Source organism: Lepidochelys kempii, chromosome 1 (genome assembly GCF_965140265.1).
Source record: "Lepidochelys kempii isolate rLepKem1 chromosome 1, rLepKem1.hap2, whole genome shotgun sequence".
Classification (NCBI taxonomy): domain Eukaryota; kingdom Metazoa; phylum Chordata; order Testudines; family Cheloniidae; genus Lepidochelys; species Lepidochelys kempii.
This window is the reverse complement of record NC_133256.1, coordinates 35013552-35036530: the sequence shown is the minus strand read 5'-3', so window position 1 is coordinate 35036530 and position 22979 is coordinate 35013552. Positions and strand designations below refer to the sequence as shown.

Below are 22979 nucleotides of genomic sequence, written 5' to 3'. Positions count from 1 at the left end.
AAAATCTTCTCTGGCCATTGAGTGTTTATTTTGTGTTGTTTGACCATTGCCATAAGAAATGGTTGAGGCTGCCTTTGGCAGAATAGTTTAATAAATCCTCATTTTGCATTCAGCACTCTTTAGTGTGAAAATTATATACAAAGCAGAAGACTGCAGTCTGGGGATGTGGCATGTGCTATTTGTTTGGCTTACATGATATTGATTATAAATAATTGCTTATCTTTTTTGCAAAAAATCATATACTTACCCAATAGAGCAACTGGCTAGTTAAATGGATTAATGTGGTGAGTTTGATCACAGGCAAGTTAATTGTTGTCAGTGTATTATCATAATTTGGGTGTGTTGTGTTGACTTTTGTATTGCACTTATCCCTAGAACAAGATAAAAGAACCCTTGCAGAACCCCTTTTCCTTGCAGAAAAAGACTAGATCTTTTTCATTAGAAAAAGTCAAGAGTTTCTCTCTCCAAATGCCATTCAGAATACAGACAAAATGGATCTTACTGTTTGATTCCATAGACCATCTTGTGAAATTCAGAATGATTTAAATTTTTCTGTAAATGTATTTGTTCCTTGGCAACAATCCCATATGAGCTGTACTGTCATATGTCCCTTTTCAGAAAGACACTGTGATATTTGTAAATTCATCTAAGAATATGGATAACCCACACACTAAAGCATGTGTCGGGGCACAACTGTCAGTCCTGTCAAGCTATGGCTCTGAAAAGGAACAGAAATATACATTTGATTCAACAGTTTTTGAGGCCCTGATTTTATAGTGCTGTGCTTTGTGGATATTGTCTCGTGTTAATAAATGTTACAAGTAGATGTTTCAGTGTAGGACATTTTATGCACTTAATGTAGAAATTGTAATACTGCACTGAGATTTACATGTAGCTGCCGTGGCTATATGAGAAAAGAATATCTTACATTTTGTTTCTATAGGTGCCTTTTATCATAAGGGATTCCCAAATGCATCACAAATTAATACAGAAACTTCTGTACACAAGAATCCCTTTCCCCTGTACTGAAATTGAACTGCTACTGAGGTGAAATGCATCTACTGTAGGATAAGGAGAAACCCTACTCCTCCCAGGTGTTTTTCCCTAGCCTCCATTTCACCCCCTACATAGCTCTGAAGTCTTCCCATCCAGCAGAAGCCCCTACTCTCATTCCTTCTTAAAACCTACCTCTTCAAGCAGTCCCTCATGGCTTTTTCTCTTCTTTCTCTACTCCTCCCTGAACTGTTCTGCCTAATTTCTTGTCTGTGTTGTCTTAGCCTGTTTACTGTAGATGGTAAACCCTTTGGGATAGGCAGCATGCTTTATCTATGTTTGCAAAGCACTGTGTAAATTTGTGGGAGCTACATAAATGGTTTTAATAACAATGATTAATAAATAATTAATTTCCCTCTGAGAAATGTTTACAATTTGAGCCCTGGTTATGGGCTCTGAGCAATAAAGTCTTACAGTACAATGGCTGGAGTTCAGCTGGAAAACACAAGTTACATGTAGATATTTAATCTACAACACTATATTGTCCAAGAAATAAGTTTCCTAGAGATTTGTTTTAAAAGTGCTCAAATGGACAGGTACTGTTAATTATGTCCTCTTATTGGAGAGCATAGCATTTTATAGAAGCATTATTCTTCCATTTGCAATTTCATGTTGGAGTGTTTTCTTCAATATTTATGTGGGGAGATTGAATTTTTCAGCAGGGGTCCAAAAGACACAATCCTCAGGAGCTTTGAATTTTAAGCAATTAACTGGATCATGCCTGGTGTGGAAGTAATGTGATTAGGAAAGAAAGCTATTAAGGAATCAGTTAGTAATGGTGGAATTGAGTTCATGCATGCCTACAGCTGCACTCATTTAGTATACAAATACTGTACATTTAATTAAATATTTATAGCTCTCTTTTAAAATGATGTAAATTGGGGGCACTTGTGAATTTTCAGCAGATCCACTTTCAAGTCGGATTCAACAGATCCCTCTTGGAAGCACAGAGGTATTCTCTGGCATTGGAAGGTGATGAAACTTCACAGCAATGGAATAAAAACGTGGAGTGAATAAAGATGGAGTAATTCTGGAATTGTGCTTTGAAGTCCGTGTAATGTTTTAATCTTCTAGGGTTTAGTAATTCAAGAAACAGTAAATCCAACAGTGGTTTCCATTTGCTGAGTATCTCCCTCTCCATTCTGTCTGCCTCCCTCAGTCCATCCTATCTTTCAACCCATCTCTTTGATATCACTTTTTGGATATTTCACCATCAAATTACAATTGAACAGGACCAAAGCTGTACTCTTTAGCTTTCTTCCCCAGTCTGCCTTCTCTGTCACAGTTAACACCCCACCCCATCCTTCCTGTCCCTCACACCCATAACCAGAGTATCATCTTTGACTCCTCCATTTGCTTTGTTCCACATATACAGGCCACATCCAAATGTTGCTGCTGCTGCTTCTCTAATGTTTTAGAAATCCAGCCTATTCTTTATGCAGATAACCAAAGGTCTGTCCAGGCCATCCTCATCTTCTATATTGATCACGCCAAGCTACTTTGCTTTGGCCTGTTTGACACCCACATCACCTCCTCTCCACTCCATTCCAACCACTGCTGCTAAGGTCACTTTCAGTGCCTGATGTGCAGCTCACATCATTCCCCTCTTTGAATTCCTCCCCATTTTCCAATACATCCAGTTCAAGTTTCTTGTAGTCACCTTCAAGGTCCATCATAGATCTGCCCCTCCTTGTACATCCACTCTTGTCTCACCACATGGCCTCTCTCCGCTTTGCCAAAGGATGCTACCATTGTCCATCCATCCATTTCTCCCTCAGCTGTGAGAGCTTTGAACTTTGACTTCTTTCACAACCATCTTCTCACCTTGACATGTACTCCAGTACTCCAGTCATGTGAGTTATCCCACCAAGTCTCTGTTATTCCGATCACGTCATAGTTCCTTGACATCACCAGGACCTCCAGTTGTCCCTGCTTGTTTCCAAGGCTTTGTGCATTTGTATATAAGCACTTGAGATAACCTGTTGATCGCCCCTCATTGCCAGTATGAGGCAGGAGCCCTCCCCTCACAGACATTCCTGCCTGTGCTTCCTCCCGGTATCCCGCTTTCCCACTTACCTCAGGGCTTTGGTCTCCTTCCCCCGGTGAACCTAGTTTAAAGCCCTCCTCACTAGGTTAGCCAGCCTGCTGGCAAAGATGCTCTTCCCTCTCTTCGTAAGATGGAGCCCGTCTCTGCCCAGCACTCCTCCTTCATGGAACACCATCCCATGGTCAAAGAAACCAAAGCCTTCTCTCCGACACCACCTGCGTAGCCATTCGTTGACTTCCACGATTCGACGCTCCCTACCTAGGCCTTTTCCTTCCACGGGGAGGATGGACGAGAACACCACTTGCGCCTCCAACTCCTTTATCCTTCTTTCTAGAGCCACATAGTCCGCAGTGATCCGCTCAAGGTCATTCTTGGCAGTATCATTGGTGCCCACGTGGAGAAGCAGGAAGGGGTAGCGATCCGAGGGCTTGATGAGTTTCGGCAGTCTCTCCGTCACATCGCGAATCTTAGCCCCTGGCAAGCAGCAGACTTCTCGGTTTTCCCGGTCAGGGCGGCAGATAGATGACTCAGTCCCCCGGAGGAGAGAGTCCCCGACCACCACCACCCGCCTTCTCCTCTTGGGAGTGGTGGTCGTGGAACCCCCAACCTCAGGACAGCGCATCTCATGCCTTCCAACCAGCGGAGTCTCCTTCTGCTTTCTCGCCCCAGACATATCATCTGGTCCACTCTCCGCAACGATACCTGTGGAGAGAACATGAAAGCGGTTAGTTACCTGTGTCTGCGTTGCTGGAACCCGGACATTCCGCTTACCTCTTCTGGAGGTCACATGTTGCCAAGCTTCTTCACTGGCCTCTTGGCTTCTCTGTGCAACCTGCTCTATATCTGTAGAGCTTTGTGCCCCTAGAAGCCTATCCTGAGTTTCGTCCAGGAAATCCTCAGTTTCCCGTATGCAACGCAGGGTCGTTATCTGTTGCTCCAGACCTTCAATCTTCTCTTCCAATATGGAGACCAGCTTGCACTTTGTACAGACAAAGTCGCTTCTGTCCTGTGGAAGAAAGACAAACATGGCACATCCAGTGCAGGTCACAACAGCTGAACCCCCCCCTTCCATATCACCTTCCTACTACGAGCTTCCTCAGAGCAGTTTGCAAGATGTAAGCCTCACTGGGCTCACTCCAGGCGAACTCCCAGGCAAACTCCTGCTGTGAGCTGCTCTGCTGGTTCTCCGCCGCTCAGCTGGTTCGCGAAGCTCTGGCTATTTTTAAACAGCCAGGCTTCCCTGTCGCAAACAAACAGACACCCTACTGCCCGCCCCCTGCAGGCTAGCAGCCAATCAGACACTCACTCAGGCTCTCACACTGCCCCCCCCAGCAAACACACGCTCGGATACTTCCTCAGCAAGCAAACACACACAGACTCGGATACTTACCAGTCCCAGGCAAACTCCTGCTGTGAGCTGCTCTGCTGTCCCCGCTGCTCAGCTGGTTCTCCGCCGCTCAGCTGGTTCGCGAAGCTCTGGCTATTTTTAAACAGCCAGGCTTCCCTGTCGCAAACAAACAGACACCCTACTGCCCGCCCCCTGCAGGCTAGCAGCCAATCAGACACTCACTCAGGCTCTCACACTGCCCCCCCCAGCAAACACACGCTCGGATACTTCCTCAGCAAGCAAACAAACACAGACTCGGATACTTACCAGTCCCAGGCAAACTCCTGCTGTGAGCTGCTCTGCTGTCCCCGCTGCTCAGCTGGTTCTCCGCCGCTCAGCTGCTTGCCGTGCTATGGCATCTGCTTGGGCAATCCAGGGAAAAAGGAGCAAAATGATTGTCTGCCGTTGCTTTCACGGAGGAAGGGAGGGTTGACTGACGACATTTACCCATAACCACATGTGACAAATTTTTGGCCCCATCAGGCATTGGGAGCTCAGCCCAGAATTCCAACGGGCAGCAGGGACTGCAGGAACTGTGGCTATCCAAAGTGCACCGCTCGGAATGTCGACGCTTGCCACGGTACTGTGGACGCACACCGCTGAATTAATGTGCTTAGTGTGGACGCATGCACTCAACTTTATACAATCTGTTCCCAAAAATCGACTTCTGTAAAATCGGAGTCCTTTTGTAGTGTAGACGTGGCCTCAGTGTTAGTTAGATTTAGTATTAGTTACATTTAGTTAAGTATTCCCCTGTGATGCCCTCACTGGGGTTTAAAGATTGTTCATTGTTTGGGGAAGTGATCCCCCACAACAATCCCCACAGGCAGTGCTTGGTGTGCTTAGGCATGGTGTGTGATTTCTAGATTGTGCATGAAACAGACTCAGGTGGCTAGGGAATTTCTCCTAAAGCAGCACCTGTTTGAACAGGTGATGTGGCCTGCTTCAATACCAAGGCCCTCATTGGACTGGAGTTTGCCCTGGGGTTCTGAGAGCGCTACTGCTTTGCACTCTGGAGCTGGCACCTCTCCAAAGAGACAGAGGAGCTGTTCCCCATCAAGTGCGCCAAGGATAAGTTTGCATAAGACCACTCCAGGCCTTGTGGGGATGACTGTTCTTCCCCCAGAAAAAACCTGGACCAGCGCGGGGGCCCCTAACCAGTCCCCAGTACCACACAGGGAGGTTAGAGACCCTGTACCTTCAACTCTGGTTTTGGCAGAGTTCTGTTGAGTCTGGTACCGATGAGGGCAGTGCCCGTACCAGATGTTTCTATGCTTGCAGCATACTAGGTGGCTATGGACCTCCTCTGCCTTTCCATCCTGACTTCTCACTTGGTCCAGGACTTTGCCACATCTCTGCTGTTCATAGCCTCGTTGGCTGGGTGGGCTGCTGAACCTTTGGCTCTGTTGGCACTGCATCCTGACGTTCCCCTTCCACAGTCTGTGGAATCAGGGCTTGGTGAAAGAGATATCATCAGCACCAGGAAATTCCTTGGCACAGTTTCATTCTGCACTCTAGATATTATCAGGGTGGCTCTCACCACCCTCCACTTTGGCACTGTCAGCTGCTTCAGTACTGCCACTAACTTCCAACAGAGAGATTGACGCCACCCCTGGCACTGGGAACAACAGAGGAGTGTTCAGTGCCGACGCTAACATTCCCACCATTGGTGCCAATCCCTCCTTTGTTTTGGGTGACACATGAGTCAGATCAGTTACTTGCCCCCTCAGGACAAATGTGTGAGGTTCCGGTCACTTTGTCAGCTATCCTCCCCATGTTGACTCAGAACAACTGGTTTGCTGCTCTGAACCTTCAGGATGCTTATTTCAATTTGGCGATTCTCCCGAGCCACAGAAGTTTTTTCTGGTTCATCACGGCAAATCGTCATTTTTCATTACACAGTCCTTCCTTTCAGTCAGTCTTCTGCCCCCTGGGTCTTTACCATATGCATGGTCATGGTAACAGCATACCTCAAAGAGAATGGAATCCATGTCTCCCATATCTGGACAACTGGCTACTAAGGGGCAGGTCCAGAGAAGAAGTCTTTTCTCACGTATGTGTTACACTGGACTTACTTGACTATCTGAGTCTCATCCTAAATACCAGAAAGTCAAGTTCACTGGGACCCTAATAGTCTGAGTTTGACAGCATTTTTACTGACTGACCATTTCCAGACAATTTGTCTCCTTTTTTCATGGTCCGCAATCTCAGCCTTCCACAACAGTTTGCATGTGTCTGAGGCCCTTGGGACACGTCTGCATGTATGCAGGTGATTCTATTTGCAAGGTTGCACCTTCACCCTCTTCAAATATGTCTCAGGATAGTTTACCATCTGACCCTTCATCCCTTAGACAGGTTGGTCTGCCCCCCTCCATTGATCCTGGTCTCCTTGCACTGGTGGATGGATCAGGGGAATGTATGTCTATGATTCCCTTTGCCTGGCTCTTACCAACCACAACTGTTGTCACCGATGCCTCCCTGATGGGTTGGGGAGCACATCGGGTCGCTGAAGGTTCAGGGTCTGTGGTTGGAGCAGGAAGCTTCACTGCATATCAGTGTCCTAGAGCTGCAAGCCACCTACAATGCCTGTCTCATTTTCCTAGACCGCATCAAGGATTTCAGTGGTTCTCATACTTACCAACAATATCATCGTGATTTATTATGTAAAAATGCAAGTTGTGGAGCACACTCCATGGTGCTCTCCAATGCATTCTTGGCAGAACATATCACTCTGATAGCTGATCACTTCCCCAGGGTCCAGAATCATCTCAACAAGAATTCTTTCCTTGAGTCATGAGTGGTCCCTGAAGTTCAATGTTATGCAAGTCATCTTCATGGCTTGAGGCATGCCAACGACCAATCTGTTCACTATGAGGGACACCAGGGAATGTTGTCTATTCTGCTTTTGAGGGGGCCTTATTCTGGGCTCCCTGATCAACGCCTTCCATGTCAGCTGGCAGTTGACTCTCCTATGTGCTTTTCTTCTGATCCCAATCATTCCCAATCCTCAATCTGAAAGTGGATTGGGCCAAGGTCATTCTCATTGCCTCACCATGGGCAAGGCAATGTTGGTTTTCCAACCTTCTTACACTCTCGAGTCAGCCTCCCATACCTCTTCCTCTACATCCCAACCCTTTCTCACAGAATCACAGTTGCACCTTGCATCCTGTGTTCAGCTCCCTGCATCTCACGGCATGGCTGCACCATAGTTGAATGAGGAGGAAGAGTGATGTTCAGTGGCTGTTTGACAGGTCCTAGTCAGTAGTAGAAAACGCTTTACCAGAATGGCCTTTTTGGCAAAATGGAAACATTTTTTTAATGTGGTCATTGACCCGTGGAGTTCAGCCAATGCTGGCCAGTATCCAAGATATCTTTGAGTACGTGCTGCATCTTCAGTCTTGCAATTAGCTCCTTGAGGGTTCATCTAGTGGTGATATCAGGCTTTCATTCACTCATTCGTGGAAGATCGATGTTTTTCAATGCCATGTTGGTGAGATTCTTAAAAGGAATCCTTCGTCTCCATCCATTGATGTTGGAATCAGTTACTTTGTGGGACCTTAACACCATCTTATTGGCTCTGATGGGCAGTATATTTACCCATGTTTTTTCCTAAGCTACATTCATCTCCAGAGGATCCCCATCTTCACACACTGGACATCAGACAATGTCTGGCCTTTTAGCTGAACAGGACTAAACTCTTTCGGGCTTCACTGCATCCTGTTGTGTCATATGCAAACTGTATGAAGGGACAGGTAGTCTCCTGACAAACAGTGTCTAAAGTGTTTAACTTCCTACATCAAGACTGCATACGAAACAGCTTCAGCTATGCCCCCTCTATGGGTGCAAGCTCATTCTGTAAGTGCAATTCAGGCAACTCAGTAGCGTTCCTCAGTGACATCTCAATATTGGAAGTTTGCCGGGCTGCCACATGGTTGTCAATACATGGTTTTATGAACCTTTATCCCATTACTGAGGCATCCAGAGCAGATGCAAATTTTGGGAGGGCTGTCCTGCAGACCTTGTTTAAATAGACTCCAAGCCGCACCTCCTGTGAGTACTGCTTGTGAGTCACTTAAGAGGAATACACAGCTGCATCTACTTGAAGAAGAAATGGTTACTTACTGGAACTGTGGTTCTTCGAGATGTGATCCAGATGTCTATTTCATGACACACCCTCCAGCCCCTCTGCATTGGAGTCTAATCTTTAGGTGTTTTGGTGTGAAGGAACTGAGGGAGGTCAGAACATTGCCACTTCATATAGCCAGGGGAGGAGCTCTGGCCATGAGGCGTGAGCGCCGCCCCTCTACGGGTACTGCTAGGCAAAATTCTCCAGCTCCGGTGCACTGGCCAGGCATGCACCTAAGTGGAATACATGTCTGCATCTCATCTCGAAAAATCACTGTTAAGATACATAACCATTTCTTCTATTAGTTTCAACCTAGCTTTAGCATGTAATTGAATGTACTGAGGGGACAGACCACAATAAGTAGTTTTGTTTGTGAACCTTTAATAAATGCACAAAGTAACAGTGGAGCAAGTAGGTAGCACTAGGAGTACAATTCCATTCTGTTAAAACTGGGCACAAAGCAACTAATCCTTCACCCCACCCTTTGCGTCTCACAGTAACAAGACATTGTAAAAGTGTCTTATTACTTATTGAGAGCTGACAGCATCCTTGATGCTATACAAAGGTGGAGATATCACTGCCTCTAATGAGCTTACTTAGGGCAGGTCTGGTGACTTTCACTGATGTGAATAGTCGTGACTTCAGCAACAATTGCATGCGCTATTTGTATGTATAAGGACTATTTGTGTGGGTATTGGCTGTAGGAACTGCCTCTTGATCAGAAACAGACAACATAGTCAAAACATATGCTGTAACAAAAATGGTAAAGCTACATAACCAATAATATTTTTGAAATAAAATATGAGATGAGAACTCACAGATGGTTCTCAAGCAAGTTTGTGGGCACGCTCCAACCCCGTAGCTTAAAGGTACTTGAGTGAATTCAATAGTTGCCTTGAAAACTGTACCAAAAGAGTTGAAAGCTTAATTGAAGGCAAATGCTATTTACTTACAGAATGTTTTTGTCCTAGCCTGTAATTGATAGCGTTATTGTGAACATTGCAGTGCTCGTGGGGATGGTTTAGTATTGTTCAGTGAATCTAGAATCAGTGCCATGTGTGTTTGTTAGGCATGGGCTTCGTACACAATGGGTATAATATTATATTTGTTCAGAAAGTCGTTTTGTGGTCTGTAGCCAAGGAACCAAACCAAGAGCATGTGTGTTTGCATGAGGGAAAAAAATGTACACATGCGGAGAACTGTAGGCTGTGGAATAATGTAGGATGCTCTTCACATATAATTTCTCCGAGCTTCACAAATGTGAACAGGTAAACAGGGTAATGAAATGTTAGTATGTGTTGTAACACTAAGAAATGTCAACAATTATTCATTGTGTGTATAGGCTAGTGATGTTGTCATTCCAGTTTATATTTGTGCTCTGCATTTGATATTTTCCTTGATATAAAAACCTAGTGATTGAAGGGATGGGGGGATAATAACTGTAAACTAGATTAATCAAGGTATTTAATAATAGGATATGGAGACTTCTACAGCAAGGTCACCAGTTTGAGTCCAGAACAGATCCACTGTGGTGGCTATTTTGACAGCTGTTATTTATTACCTGTCTATTATTTTGAGTACTGGGGCTATTTAGATTTTGTTGTGCAAGAGTAACCTCTCCAGATGTAAATACAGCTATCGGCTTTTTATTTTTTTTTTATAGAGCGAGTTTAAAAAAAAAAAAAGAGGGAGAGAGATTTCCCTATTTGTGAAGCTGATTTTCTTGGCCAGTACAGTTAGTTGTCAAAATACGTTCAAAATGAATCTCTTCTGTTTGATTATTCACTTTGAAAGGGGCTTGGATGGTGCCGCCACACATTCTATCCCAATGTAATCTCTACATCCCAGACAGTTACAGGGGAATGGCTGTTAGAACAGATATGGTTTCTTTAGTTTGTCAGGGATTTGTGCCTCCTGAACATCCTTGTGGTAAGATGATTTTAAAAGTACCACTGTCTCAATCTTCAGCATCTTCACGTTTGCCATTTCTCAGTTTGACAAAGTAATAAAAGCTGCCTTGAGGTGGAAGAAAACTGAATTGAAGAATAGAAATGCCACATTCATTCATTCCACATCACTCCTCTTCTCACTAATTTAAAGAAGTTATTTTAAGGTATGTGCTAACTCTGGTGGCAAAAAGTATCCTTCAAGGTGTTCCTGGCCATCTCGTCCATTTATGGGGCAGAAAAGGGTCATTTTAATTGTTGGATGCCGAGTAATTTGATTTTTAAAAATGACTAAAAATATCTAGTCTAGAGAAACAAGAAAAGCCAGCTCTGACTAGTTGTTTTCTCTTACTGCAACTCAGGTGTGTGACTCCCATTATTTTAGTCACAGGGATTCTTTTACATACCTTAGCACACACCATGATCAAGTCCAAGCAAAATAATCATAATTATTAACCATGGCTATCTAATTATGAAGTAAAAAAGTAAAGGAAAAGAAAGCATTAAATAAAACACAGATGACCGAACATAGAAGATAAACTGGTTACTTCCATTACAATCCCTTCTGTGTGTGTCTTGATGAAGTACTTCTAGCAGAGATTACACCTCTGAGAGTGAAACTGCTTTGGTGGGTCAATTTGTTTGGTAAGTTGAGACCAAGGTCTTATTTTCCAAAATTATCATGAAGCCAAACTTATTATATCCTTAGATAACTGAAAAGGGTTATAGAGGAGCAAAATAATTTTGTTTAAGGAAAAGTGAATCTTATTGGTTATTAAGAATAACCACAGAGTTCATAATTGGGCAAGGTACACAATCTCAACTAAATCATATGAAAGTGAAAGAAATATTTAAATAAATTACTTAGAAGAAGCTATTTAAGGAGCTGTTTTGAGATATGCCATTTATGAATATTGAGTATCTTAAATCCAATTAAATCCCACAATTTCTGTTTAGAATGTTTAGCCCCTGTTTTCACTCCAGGAATATGTGATCTAACCACTTGGTGTCTAACTGAAGAACTGTTAGCATTTTAAATTACAACAGCAATTTCATATCTTAATAAAATCATTACAAGAGTTTAAATCTAATCACTTGGCAGTGTCTTGGTTAACCAATCCATATTGAAGTCTTGGGGAGCTTTTTCCCTGGGTTGGTTTCCTCTTGAGTCTTTGTTTTTCTTATCTATCTGTGTCAGCTTCTTGCAGAGATGGACAGGATGAGCCGTGGTGCACTTGTGTCTAAGCAAGGTAGCAGAGGGGATGTGGTGGAGAATTCTCACTTCAGGGTTTTATACTCTTCTCCTTCCCATTTCCATGAAATTAGGAAAACACGTCTCTTTCAGGCTTGTTTAGATTCAAAGTTGGTCGCTGTCACCCTTTCACTGGCTTCATGCGGTTGAGGCTTAGGTGACACCCTCAGCTCCTGCATATGTCGTTTGCCTAATGAATATACAAAATTTCTTTAACTGCTTTTGTTGTTCTTGTGGTGGGAAAGCATCAGGCACATTTTAAAGTTGGTTTTAATCCTTTTTTTTTTTTTTTAGTTCAGTCAGTTTTCTGATATATCCCTTTAGTTCCATCAGGATTTAAAAGGAGTAAAAATTGTGTTTCAAATGAGTCCAAACATTTCTGTTCTCTTTATAAAAGTCAGCTCTCAAAATGGCCTTTTTAAATTAAATTCTTAGAGTCTTTAGGCTGCAATGACCATCAAAGAAGGTATTGTCTTTTCTTTTTACCAGTCTTTGAAGAGGTGGTTCTTGTCTTCACAAAGTTTGATGAGGGATTGCTGAAGCATTGCCAGATAACTAATTTCCCAATTAATATAAACATTTCTTTACTCATATGACTTCTTATGTTAGTAACAGTTATAGCATCAAATTGCCTTGCAGTATTTGTAAATAAAGCATTTTACCATTTACATAACAGTGATATTAGGAGCTGTGTCAGGAGCTTTGCATTTAGTTAATTTTATTTGCAGATCTGCATTTCACAAAGATTTTTGCCATTTCAGTATTTAAGAACTAAATGAAAGCTGTAAAATATTTCCAACCACATGTTTTTCCTTAAGTTTTAAAAGACACAAGCAGGGATTTTCCATTGAAAAGAAAAGGGTGGCAATTGAGGTATAGGTTCATTTTATGACTTAAATGTATTGCTCTGATAACAAATTCCTACACTCCTTCTTGCGATCAGGTCTCTTCCTAAAACATGAATGTTTCACGTGGTTACAGTCTTGTTATAGCAAGTAAACTTCTATTGAATCTTTTGTTCAAAGCACAAATTTCAATAATAAGTTCATCTTTAAAACATGGCACAACAGAAAGTAGTACAAAGTTAAAGCAAGGTATACTTTAAAATGCAGATTTTCTGAATTTGTACAACACTTACGGGCAATAAAAATCCTTATGGCTAAGAAGGAGTTAGTGCTTGTCCTTGGGGACAGAAAGCAGAAACCTCCTGGAATGTCTTTGATTGGCTTTATGCTTGGTAACATAGCTAGCTAAATATAGTATGTATTGTTATATTTTCAAGCATCCTGCTTATTACATACTTGTAGCTATATCTTAATAGTCAATAAAGGCAGAAACAAGTTTGTAACTACCTTAAAAAGTATTATACTGTAAATATAATTTTTGTATCAATATTGAGATCTTTCCCCTACAGTGTCCTGTAAGTGGTTATTTTTTACATATCAGTAATCCCCTGCTTATGTAAGTTATACTTAGGCAAGGCAGAATTTGAGATATAATTTTGATGGATAATATTAACGTTTATTTTAAAGCATTTTTTCAATTTTTTCTATTTTAAATTTTCACAGTCATGGGAAATTATGGGCGAGTTGGACAATGGGAGTGTCAAAGAATAATTAATTACAGTAGACACTGAGATTCAAAAAGTTTATGCTTTAGAACTGTTAAATACATAAACTGTAAACATCATATGTCAAAATACACAAAGTAAGTATCCTTAAATCAAATCTTAATAGGTTCTCAAGCAGCATTTTTCTTACTTCACCTGTGTGCGCGTGCACACAGCAAAATTGACATTTACCAATTAAAAAGTCTTATCTTTCTAGACATAGTTATATTGCAAAGGTGCATTCATCCCCTTTACTTTTTAATTCTGTCTGTATTGTACGGGGAGAGCTTGCTGTTTCCTCCGCAGTTTATTATCGCTTCAAATTGGTTCTTGGGCGTGACCTGGGCAAACACTGTAAAAGCACTCTGACTACATTAGCAATGGTTAGAGCTACAGAAGTTACAAACACATGTTGTTGAGTTATTTTTTTGTTTTTTTCCCCAGATGAGGATAGGAATTCATTCAGGATCAGTTCTGGCTGGAGTTGTTGGTGTGAGAATGCCACGTTATTGTCTCTTTGGAAACAACGTCACTCTGGCAAGCAAGTTTGAGTCAGGAAGTCATCCGCGTCGCATCAATGTCAGTCCAACCACATACCAGTAAGTGCTGCTAGCCTTTCTGGATTGCTTTGATTTCAGCCCTGGCTTTTGAGTGAAATCTTGTGATGCATCCTGCAGTCTCCACCCCCTCCAGGGCAGCTGCAAAACTCCCACCAAAGAAAATGAGTGAAACACTCGGAGAGGCTGGGAAGGAGCATTCCACAGGCCCTTTTCACTGCTCCAGGATTTACAGCTGCAAAGCTAAGAGTGAGCTGTTGGCAGGCCAAAGGAATGGTAGGGAAATGGCCAGTAAATCCATATATCAGCTAGTCCAAAATAGCACCTAAGTGGGCAATGTCTATCCTACCTCCCCCATACCATGTACTCCATGGATATTGTTACAGTTTTCGGCTGAGGGTTCTGTTCCTCATCCATATGTGGACTTGATGTAGGAAGGTGCAATTCCAATGGCTTATGAGAGTGTGTTTAATTTTACTGATGAGGCTAAGATTTCAAAGAGTTCTATGTATAGTTGGAGGAAAATGTATTATTTAGCACTGTCAAGAGGCACTCAATAAAAACATTTTCATAATGCAAAAAAAAGATAGAAAATGGCAAAACATTCTCATTGCTAACCCTTTGGAGAAATTATGCAAATTCAGAGTACTTTTGATTAAATAAGGTTATGAGAAACAGCTGGCCTAAAAGAAAGTTCCTCTAATTGTTCAAATTTACAGATTGACTATAAGAATTTCTGCAACTTGATTAGTTCTTACGTGCTCATTTCTTTGTCAAGAGATCTATATCTCTTTTGTTCTTCTACATTATTTGTTATGTGAAGTCATTTTCTGAAGCACAGCTTTGCCCAGGCTTCAGCATCTAGGTGAATGCTGTAATACTATGAACCACCAATCAAGCCATGCTGGGGGGTTTTTTCAGTCGTGCATTTCCATATTTATTTTTCCTGTACCTACCTATATAAATTAAAGTTTTAAATGGAATTTCTTCATCCAAGACTTGAAGCTTCTGATATGCTAAAATATAAAGCAGTGGGACACTAAAGTTAAAAAATAATTAAAACTGGTGAATGAAATGACATTCATCTGGAGAACCCATTCATGACAGGTAAAATTTACACAACAGAAGATGTGCAGTTACTTAAGTAAGTGGCAGACATACTGAGAAGATTTTTGATCATGAAGTACCCAGCAGTGGCTTCAGACAGTTGCATGGTAATAGAGAAGAAAAACCGGGACCCAAACTAATCTTAAGTATGGGAAAACTCTGCACATTATTTTAAATTAAAATTAGAAAATCTCTCTTCTCTTTAAACATATCAGAACTTAGCGTCTTGACCTCAGTGTAATCAAAACATAAAAAGTCTTTTCAGGGTTTTTTCCTGATAAAGTAACTCCCATAGAAGTCAGTAGGTGAAAGTCACCCCTGTTTAGAAGTAGCACAAGGTCTTTGCAGCACTTAAATCTGCCTTCAGCCATATTTTGAAGACATTTTGCCCTCTATTGCTGAAAACTGTCTCCATCCCCATCTGTTTCTATTGCTGGTTCTGGAAGTCCTGTCAGTGTTAGAGAGATATTTGAAGAAGTGAGAGACTTTGATGTGAGTTGCACAGATCTAAACCTGGAGTGCAGGAATTCTGCTGACATCAGTGACATTGTGCCAGTTGACATGGGTATTATTGAGAGAAGAATTTGGCCCTTAGAGGAAATCCAGCCAGGAAAGGTAGATATATGTTTTTTGTTAGTCTGATGAAAGGTTAGTACAGAAGTAACCTACTTATTTAGACCATTCATAGAATGTTAGAACTCTTACCTTTTAAAGGTAAGGACCTTTAAGGTCCAGTGCTGTTCCTAGTGGTTTCAGTAGCCATTCTGTTATTACTTTGGCTGCAAGAGTGAAACATTAGCTCACTATGGGACTGGAGAACGGATCTTGGGACGTTGTGTCTGCTTTGCACCATGCTACCTTTAAAGCCAATTTAACTAGCCCTGGGAGGATTGCCCCTGTGCATGATCTCCTGGTAGTATAGGCTGGTGCAAAGGCTCTTACATCATCTTCGACTGTGCCGTAACTGAGGGGTGTGCCTACAGTAACCGGGATGTGAGCGTGTCTTCATACAACCCTGCCAGTCCCCTGCTGCCAATTTGATGCTTGAGCTAACTGGCTGCATGACACAGAATAGCTTTTACCTACTGTAAGGTATGTTGTGGGCGCAACCCTGATAACAGCCACTCAGGATTGGAGGAGCACAAAAGTGAGTGTTGCACCACCTGTGAACCCCCTGGCTTGTATAACTAGCACTTTGGGCAAAGAGCTCTAAAATGTGTCCCCGTTCTGTGCAGTCCCAGGAAATATAATTCAAGTATTTTTATTAATCCATATTTATTTGCTCAATCCTGTTCTCACTTCAGTCAACTGGAGTGAGACTTTAACTTTAACTATTGACTTTAACAGAATGGCCCAACTTAGCAATTTCTCCTGCTCCTCCCACCCCACTCTCTCTCCCTCCCAAAATTAACCTAACAAGGAAACTTTAGCCTTACATTTTCAAGGTATTGACAGGAAAGAAGGTCTCCTTCCATTCATGTGTCGGAGACTGAGTTTCAAATTATTGTAATTCCTGTCTTAAACTAACAAGATGTATAGCTTCCGACTCACTTTGTAACCGACTCATTCCAGGGGATAAAAGAAACACGTTACAAACACGTGCCTGCCTAAACACATACCGCTGAACTATGAAACTAAAATAATTGTTTATATTAGGGTTCATTTCCACAATTTTTTGAAATAGCATGAATAATAATGATTTTGCTGAACAAAATTAATTCCTTTTCCTTACAGCACCCATGGTGAGAAGAAAACAGGAAGTTCACTTAATTGCCTTGACATTTGAAAATCATTTTTAATACCCAAACCTTTTCCCCTTTGCTAGTTTGTGGAGGATGTTAGGGTTTTATTTTTAGATTGGCCCTAGGAAACCATCCCATTCCAAATATCTGAGTGGCTCACAGAGGATTTGAAGGGTCTTGGGGACCAGATTGCCTTTTTCTTTTTCCACAATGGGGAGGCAACCCCTGTATCCTGACAAGAACATGAAGGGCACTCCACAAGGGGAAGTTTTTCTTCCTCCACAGCCTTCTCCAGTGGACTCTTCCTTGAGAGGGTTAAATTGGCTTGTTGTTGATTTGCCTTGATATCCATGAAGATAATGCCAGAAATTAACCCACAGAGTTCTACAGGACTCACCCTTACTTCACTGAGCATATAAGCTGGCTTGTGTGTTCCTCATGTTGGAAAAGTATAGCCTACCCATTGAACTTATGCTTGTCTTATATTTCAAAGGTACATGTTCTGTCTATTTCTATAAAATATTTTATGTATATTTTTTAATTTATTATAATATACAATATTGTATTAACATTTATGGCAACAGAGCAATGTCAACACCATGAGTATTAAATATTTAGCATACGTATTCCACAAAATGCATAAAATTAAAATTAAAAGAAATACATTATCTACTAATTTTTAACCTAGTTAAACATTGGACATGCTACTAGGAACCATATTTTGTTGTATATTCAATCACTTTAACACCGTTTTGCCTGCTGTTGACACAGTACAAATAATGAAGGGTAATTAAAATAAGAACATAAGAATGGCCATACTGCTCAGACCAATGGTCCATCTAGCCCAGTATCCTTTCTTCTGACAGTGGCCAATGCCAGGTGCTTCAGAGGGAGTGAACAGAACAGGGCAATTATAAAGGGATCCAGTCCAAGCATTTGGCAGTCAGAGGTTTAGGGACGCCCGAAGCCCTTCAAGCAGCTCAGGAGATCCTGGCACTCCCGGTGCCGCCCACACCGGCTCCAGCAGTACCCCAGTCTCAGGAAAAACCCCTACTGGGACCTATGCATGTATCCCCACCTCAGCAGCACCATTCCCCATCGAGAGGGACGTCTCACCATAGCTCGCCCCCCCAAAGCCATCACATCTCAGTACTAGAGGGGCAGGCTCAGCGGAGCCCTCTTTGATCTCCGCAAAGGGGCACTGATCAAGGGACTCGAGGCGTACCTCTCTGGCATAGGTGAAAGTAAGCCGGTACGCCCTGGTATGGCATACTGGCAAGAGCCGGTGCACCGTACTGGGGCAGCCCAGCTTCCCCAGGGGGCAATTTAAAGGGCCTGGGGCTCCCAGCAGTGGCTGGAGCCCCATGCTCTTTAAATTGCTTCCAGAGCCCCGCTGCTGGAGCTCTGGGGTAGTGGCTGAAGGACTCCAGGGGCTATTTAAAGGGCTGGGGCGGTAGAAGCAGGGGAGCTTTGGGCCCTTTAAATAGCCCCCAGAGCCCTAGGGTAGGGGCAGGGCTCCAGCTGCCTCTGCTGCCCCGGTCCTTTAAATAGCCGCTGGAGCCCCACCGCTTCCCCAGGGCTCTGGCAGCTATTTAAAGGACCGGGGCGGTAGAAGCAGGGGAGCCGCGGGCCATTTAAATAGCGCCCGGAGCCCTGGGGTAGCGGGGGCTCCAGCTGCTTCTGCAGCCCTGGTCCTTTAAATAGCCGCTGGAGCCCCGCCGCTTCTCCAGGGCTCCGGGGGCTATTTAAAGGGCCCGCGGCTCCCCTGCCTCTACCTGGGGAAGCGACGGGGCTCCAGCAGCTATTTAAAGGACAGGGGCGGCAGAGGCAGCTGGAACCCCGCTGCTACCCCAGGGCTCCGGCGGCTATTTAAAGGGCCAGGGCAGTAGAAGAGGAGAGCCCCGGGCCCTTTAAATAGCCCCTGGAGCCCCGGGTTGGTGCTGCTGCTACCCAGGTGGTGGTGGAGGGGGGGGCACTTACCTTACAGGGTGGGCTTGGGCTGGCTCTGACCCCCTCAACCCTGCCCCTTCCACCCTAGGCCCCACCCCTTCCGGGGGCCAGAGCTGGCCCCAGCATACCAGTAAGTCACTTGACTGACTTACACCCCTGCTCTCTGGTAGATTGGCACAGACCCTCTGAGGCATGCGCCACCCAGCAAGAACTCCCGGTCTGGCCCCAGCCATCTTAAAGGGCCCAGTACTGATCACGGGACCGATTGAGGATCAGAGATCACTGGGCTGTCATCACCCGTTTCCTAACAGTACTCGGGAAGATACTCCTGACAGTTGGCCCATATTAGCTCCCGGTCCCATTTGACGTCCCGGTACTGGTCGAGTAGTGTGAGGCGTGAATTGCCAGGTCTCTGGCACAGATCTGCTGAATGTGGTCAGTCCCTGAGATCCTGACCAAGATGCCCGTCTCTCTCGGACAGGTCAGCTTTGGGATGCAGTGACTGGCACTGGTTGGACAAGAGCCACCACTCTGTCTGGTCCTGGTTGCCTGGTACCAACTGCTCTGTTTATACCTCCAGCACAGAGCGAGGTTCCCTAACCACAGGACAAGCCCCGGTACCTCTGGTGCTGCCTGTAGCATCAGCACCGAAACCTGGCCCATGGCCATAGGCACAGTGGCTGCTGCCATGGTACCCGTGGAACCTTGGGGGTTCACCCAATCCTCCCAGGCTGCCCAGACAGCATCGGGAGCCTCGGAGAGGCCAGCAGCCTCGGTATCCCATCCCCCTCTGGTGCTCAAGACTTCAGGGTGTAAGACCCCACAGATTCAGGAGGACCCAGGGGAGCAAGCTGCTGGATAAATGGAAGTAGAGGTCCTCACGGCACTGTCATTGTCCTAGTCATCACCAGATGAGGCTATCATGGGGCCCCCACACCCAGTTTCTCAAGACGATCCCAAAGCACACCAGGAACTTTTGAAGAGGGTCACGTCCAAACCGGGGCTTAAGGCAGAGGAACTGGAAGAGCCCTCGGACTCCCTATTTGACGTCCTCTGCTCTTCGGCTCCTGCCAGTGTAACCCTACCCCTTAATGAAGGGGTTTCCAAAGTCACTAATGCCCTGTGGCAGACCCTCTCTTCCATGGACCCTGTCTCTAAGAGGGGCAAACACAAGTATTTTGTGTCAACCAAAGGTTTACTTATATTACTGATTACTTATACTCCCACCCTGCCCCCAATTCCCTTGTGGTAGAGACAGTTAACCACAAAGAGAGGCAAGGACAACCCGGGGCCACCCCCAAAAACAGAGACTCAAGGAGGCTGGAACTCTTTGGATGTAAGGTTTATTCATCTTCCAGCCTTCAGCTGAGAGTGGCCAACCACCAAGCCCTCCTTGGTCGATATGACTTCAATATGTGGTAAGCCATGGCCAAGTTTGAAGGGTCGCTTCCCGAAGCTTCCAAGGAGTTTCGAGTGATCCTCAATGAGGGCACGACCACAGCCAGGGTGGCACTCCAGGAGGCGTCAGACACCGCTGATGCTTCTACCCGCACTGTGGCTTCCGCTATTTCCATGTGGCGACCCTCCTGGCTGCTCCTCTCTGGGTTGTCCTCTGAGGCTCAGCAGTCAATGCAGGACTTGCCCTTTGACGGCCAAGCCCTATTTATGGAGTAAACAGACAGCAAGTTGCATAGCCTCAAGGACTCCCGCACCACCCTGGGTTTCTACGTCCCAGCCCCGGTGCGTAAGCGGTTCAAACCACAGCAGCCTCAGGGCCAGGGAAGCCAGCCTCAGCAGGACCAGCCCCACAAATGAGCCAAGAGCTACAAGCACCGTCCGAGCCACCTGCCTCCACTTTCTGCCCAGACGGTCTCAACCCGTGCCAAGCAAGGGGCCAAGTGGTCATTTTGAAGGTGTGCCGGAGGGCAACCTACCAGTCTGTTCCCCGGATCCATCTGTCCTAGTGTTCTCCAACTGCCTTTCCCTTTTCCTCCCTGCTTGGATTGTTATAACCTCAGACCGATGGGTCCTCAGCCCAGTGGAGCAGGGTTATACCTTCCAGTTCCTTTCTACCCCCGCTTCCCTCCCTCCACTTTTCGCATCCCTCTTCAGGGACCCCTCTCATGAGAGTCTCCTCACACAAAAGGAAAAGGGGTTGCTACAGCTAGGGGCAGTGGAGGAAGTTCCTCTTGAATACTGGAACAAGGGGTTGTATTCCCAGTACTTTTTTATCCTAAGGGCTAAGAGCAGTCTACAGCCTATCCTGGACCTGCAAGACCTCAACAAGTACCTAAAGAAGTTAAAGTTCCTCATGGTTTCCCTGGCTTCTATTATCCCTTCCCTGGATCCGGGCGACTGGTATGCCGCCCTTGACTTGAAGGATGCATACTTCCACATAGCGATCTTTCAAGGACACAGACGCTTCTACTACCAGTTTGTGGTCCACCCGTTGGACCTGGTGACAGCACTGAGAGTGTTTTCCGAGTGCATGTCGGTGGTAGTGGCTTATCTCAGGCACCGGGGTATCCAGATCTACCCATACCTTGACGACTGGCTAATCAAGGGCAGCTCCAGGTCTCAAGTCCAAAGGGATATCATGGTGCTTCAAGCCATGTGCCACCCTCTGGGCCTACTGGTAAATGACAAAAAGTCAATGTTAGTGCCGGTGTAGAGGATGGAGTTCATCAGAGCAGTCCTTGACTCGACCTGCGCCAGAGCGTTCCTTCCGCTAGAAAGGTTCCACATGTTGACGGACCTTATCGCGGTAGTCTCCATGTTCCCTCTGACTACAGCCAGGGTCTGTCTGTGCCTGCTGGGTCACATGACAGCGTGCACTTAGATGATCCACCATGCCAGGCTTCAAATGCTCCTGCAACAATGGCTGGGGACAGTCTATTCCCAGTCCCGAGACACCCTGGTAAAGATGGTTACCATTCCCCAGGCAGTACTCCCCTCGCTGCAATGGTGGACCGACCGCAGGACAGTCCTGGAGAGGGTTCCAGTCAACAACCCCCCTCACTCCATCGAGTTGGTGTCAGATGCCTTGGACCTCAGCTGGGGTACATACCTTGGCGACCTCCAGACAAAGGGGATGTGGTCCCCAGAGGAGGCAAAATTGCACATAAACATGAAAGAGCTCTGAGCAGTTCAGCTGGCACGCAGATTGTTCCTGCCCCACCTGTTGGGCAAGGTGGTATGAGTCTTGACAGACAGCACAGCCTCAATGTTCTACATCAACAGACAAGGGGGAACGTGCTAGTTGGCTCTATGTCAAGAAGCATTCTGTCTATGGAACTTCTGTATCAGTCATGGAATCCATCTGGAAGCTGGTCGCCTTCCCGGTGTCAAGAATATGCTGGTGGACCAGCTCAGCAGGAGCTTCTCCTCTCACCACCAGTGGTCACTCCTGTATGATCTTCCAAAGGTGGGGAACTTCCCTAGTGGACCTGTTCGCTACCAGACAGAACAGGAAATGCCACCAGTTTTGTTCTTGGCAAGGTCTGAGCAAGGGCTCCCTCTCCAATGCCTTCCTCCTGTCGTAATCAGGGAGCCTGATGTATGTGTTCCCTCCAATTCCATTCACCATCAGGGCCCTGGCAAAGATCAAGAGAGACAAAGTGCAGGTTGTTGTGATCGCCCCAGCATGGCCTCACCAGCACTGGTTCAGCATGCTCATGAACTTGTCAGTGGACCCTCCCTGACCCCTGCCCAATTGCCCGGACCTGCTGTCACCGGACCAGGGTCGGCTCTTACACCCCAACGTTGAGTCCCTCCACCTCTTGGCATGGATGCTATGTGGTTAAACCTGGAGGAGCGGGCCTGTTCGAAAGGAGTCCAGTAGGTCCTCCTGGGGAGTAGGAAGCCCTCAACCAGATTGACTTACCTGGCCAAGTGGACGAGGTTTTCCTGCTGGGCGTCCAAACGTGGCATCTCTCCCTCGCATTCTTCCATACATACTACCTGCTCCATTTGAGGAACCAGGGCCTGGCTCACTCTTCCATTAGAGGGCATCTTGCGGCCATCTCTGCTTTTCACCTGCTGTTCCAAGGACAGGCGGTGTTTACCCATGACATGACGGTCAGATTCCTGAGAGGGTTCGAGAAACTCTTCCTGCAGGTCCGGGCTCCTGTCCCACAGTGGGATCTTAATTTGGTCCTCTCTAGACTTACTGGCCCACCCTTTGAACTGCTGGGGTCCTGCTCC

At 45.2% G+C, this 22979-nt stretch overlaps 2 protein-coding genes across 2 annotated transcripts in view; both read left to right on the top strand.

Annotated features, from left to right (window-relative positions):
* Nucleotides 1-22979, top strand: part of MSANTD4 (Myb/SANT DNA binding domain containing 4 with coiled-coils) — an 804538-nt gene that overhangs the window by 323549 nt on the left and 458010 nt on the right. The window lies entirely within an intron of this gene.
* The window catches only part of GUCY1A2 (guanylate cyclase 1 soluble subunit alpha 2), a 275143-nt gene that overhangs the window by 237776 nt on the left and 14388 nt on the right, over nucleotides 1-22979 (top strand). Inside the window, exon 7 of the mRNA XM_073320048.1 lies at nucleotides 13865-14019. Within this exon, the coding sequence (XP_073176149.1) occupies nucleotides 13865-14019 (155 nt within the window). The remainder of the gene's footprint in view (nucleotides 1-13864; nucleotides 14020-22979) is intronic.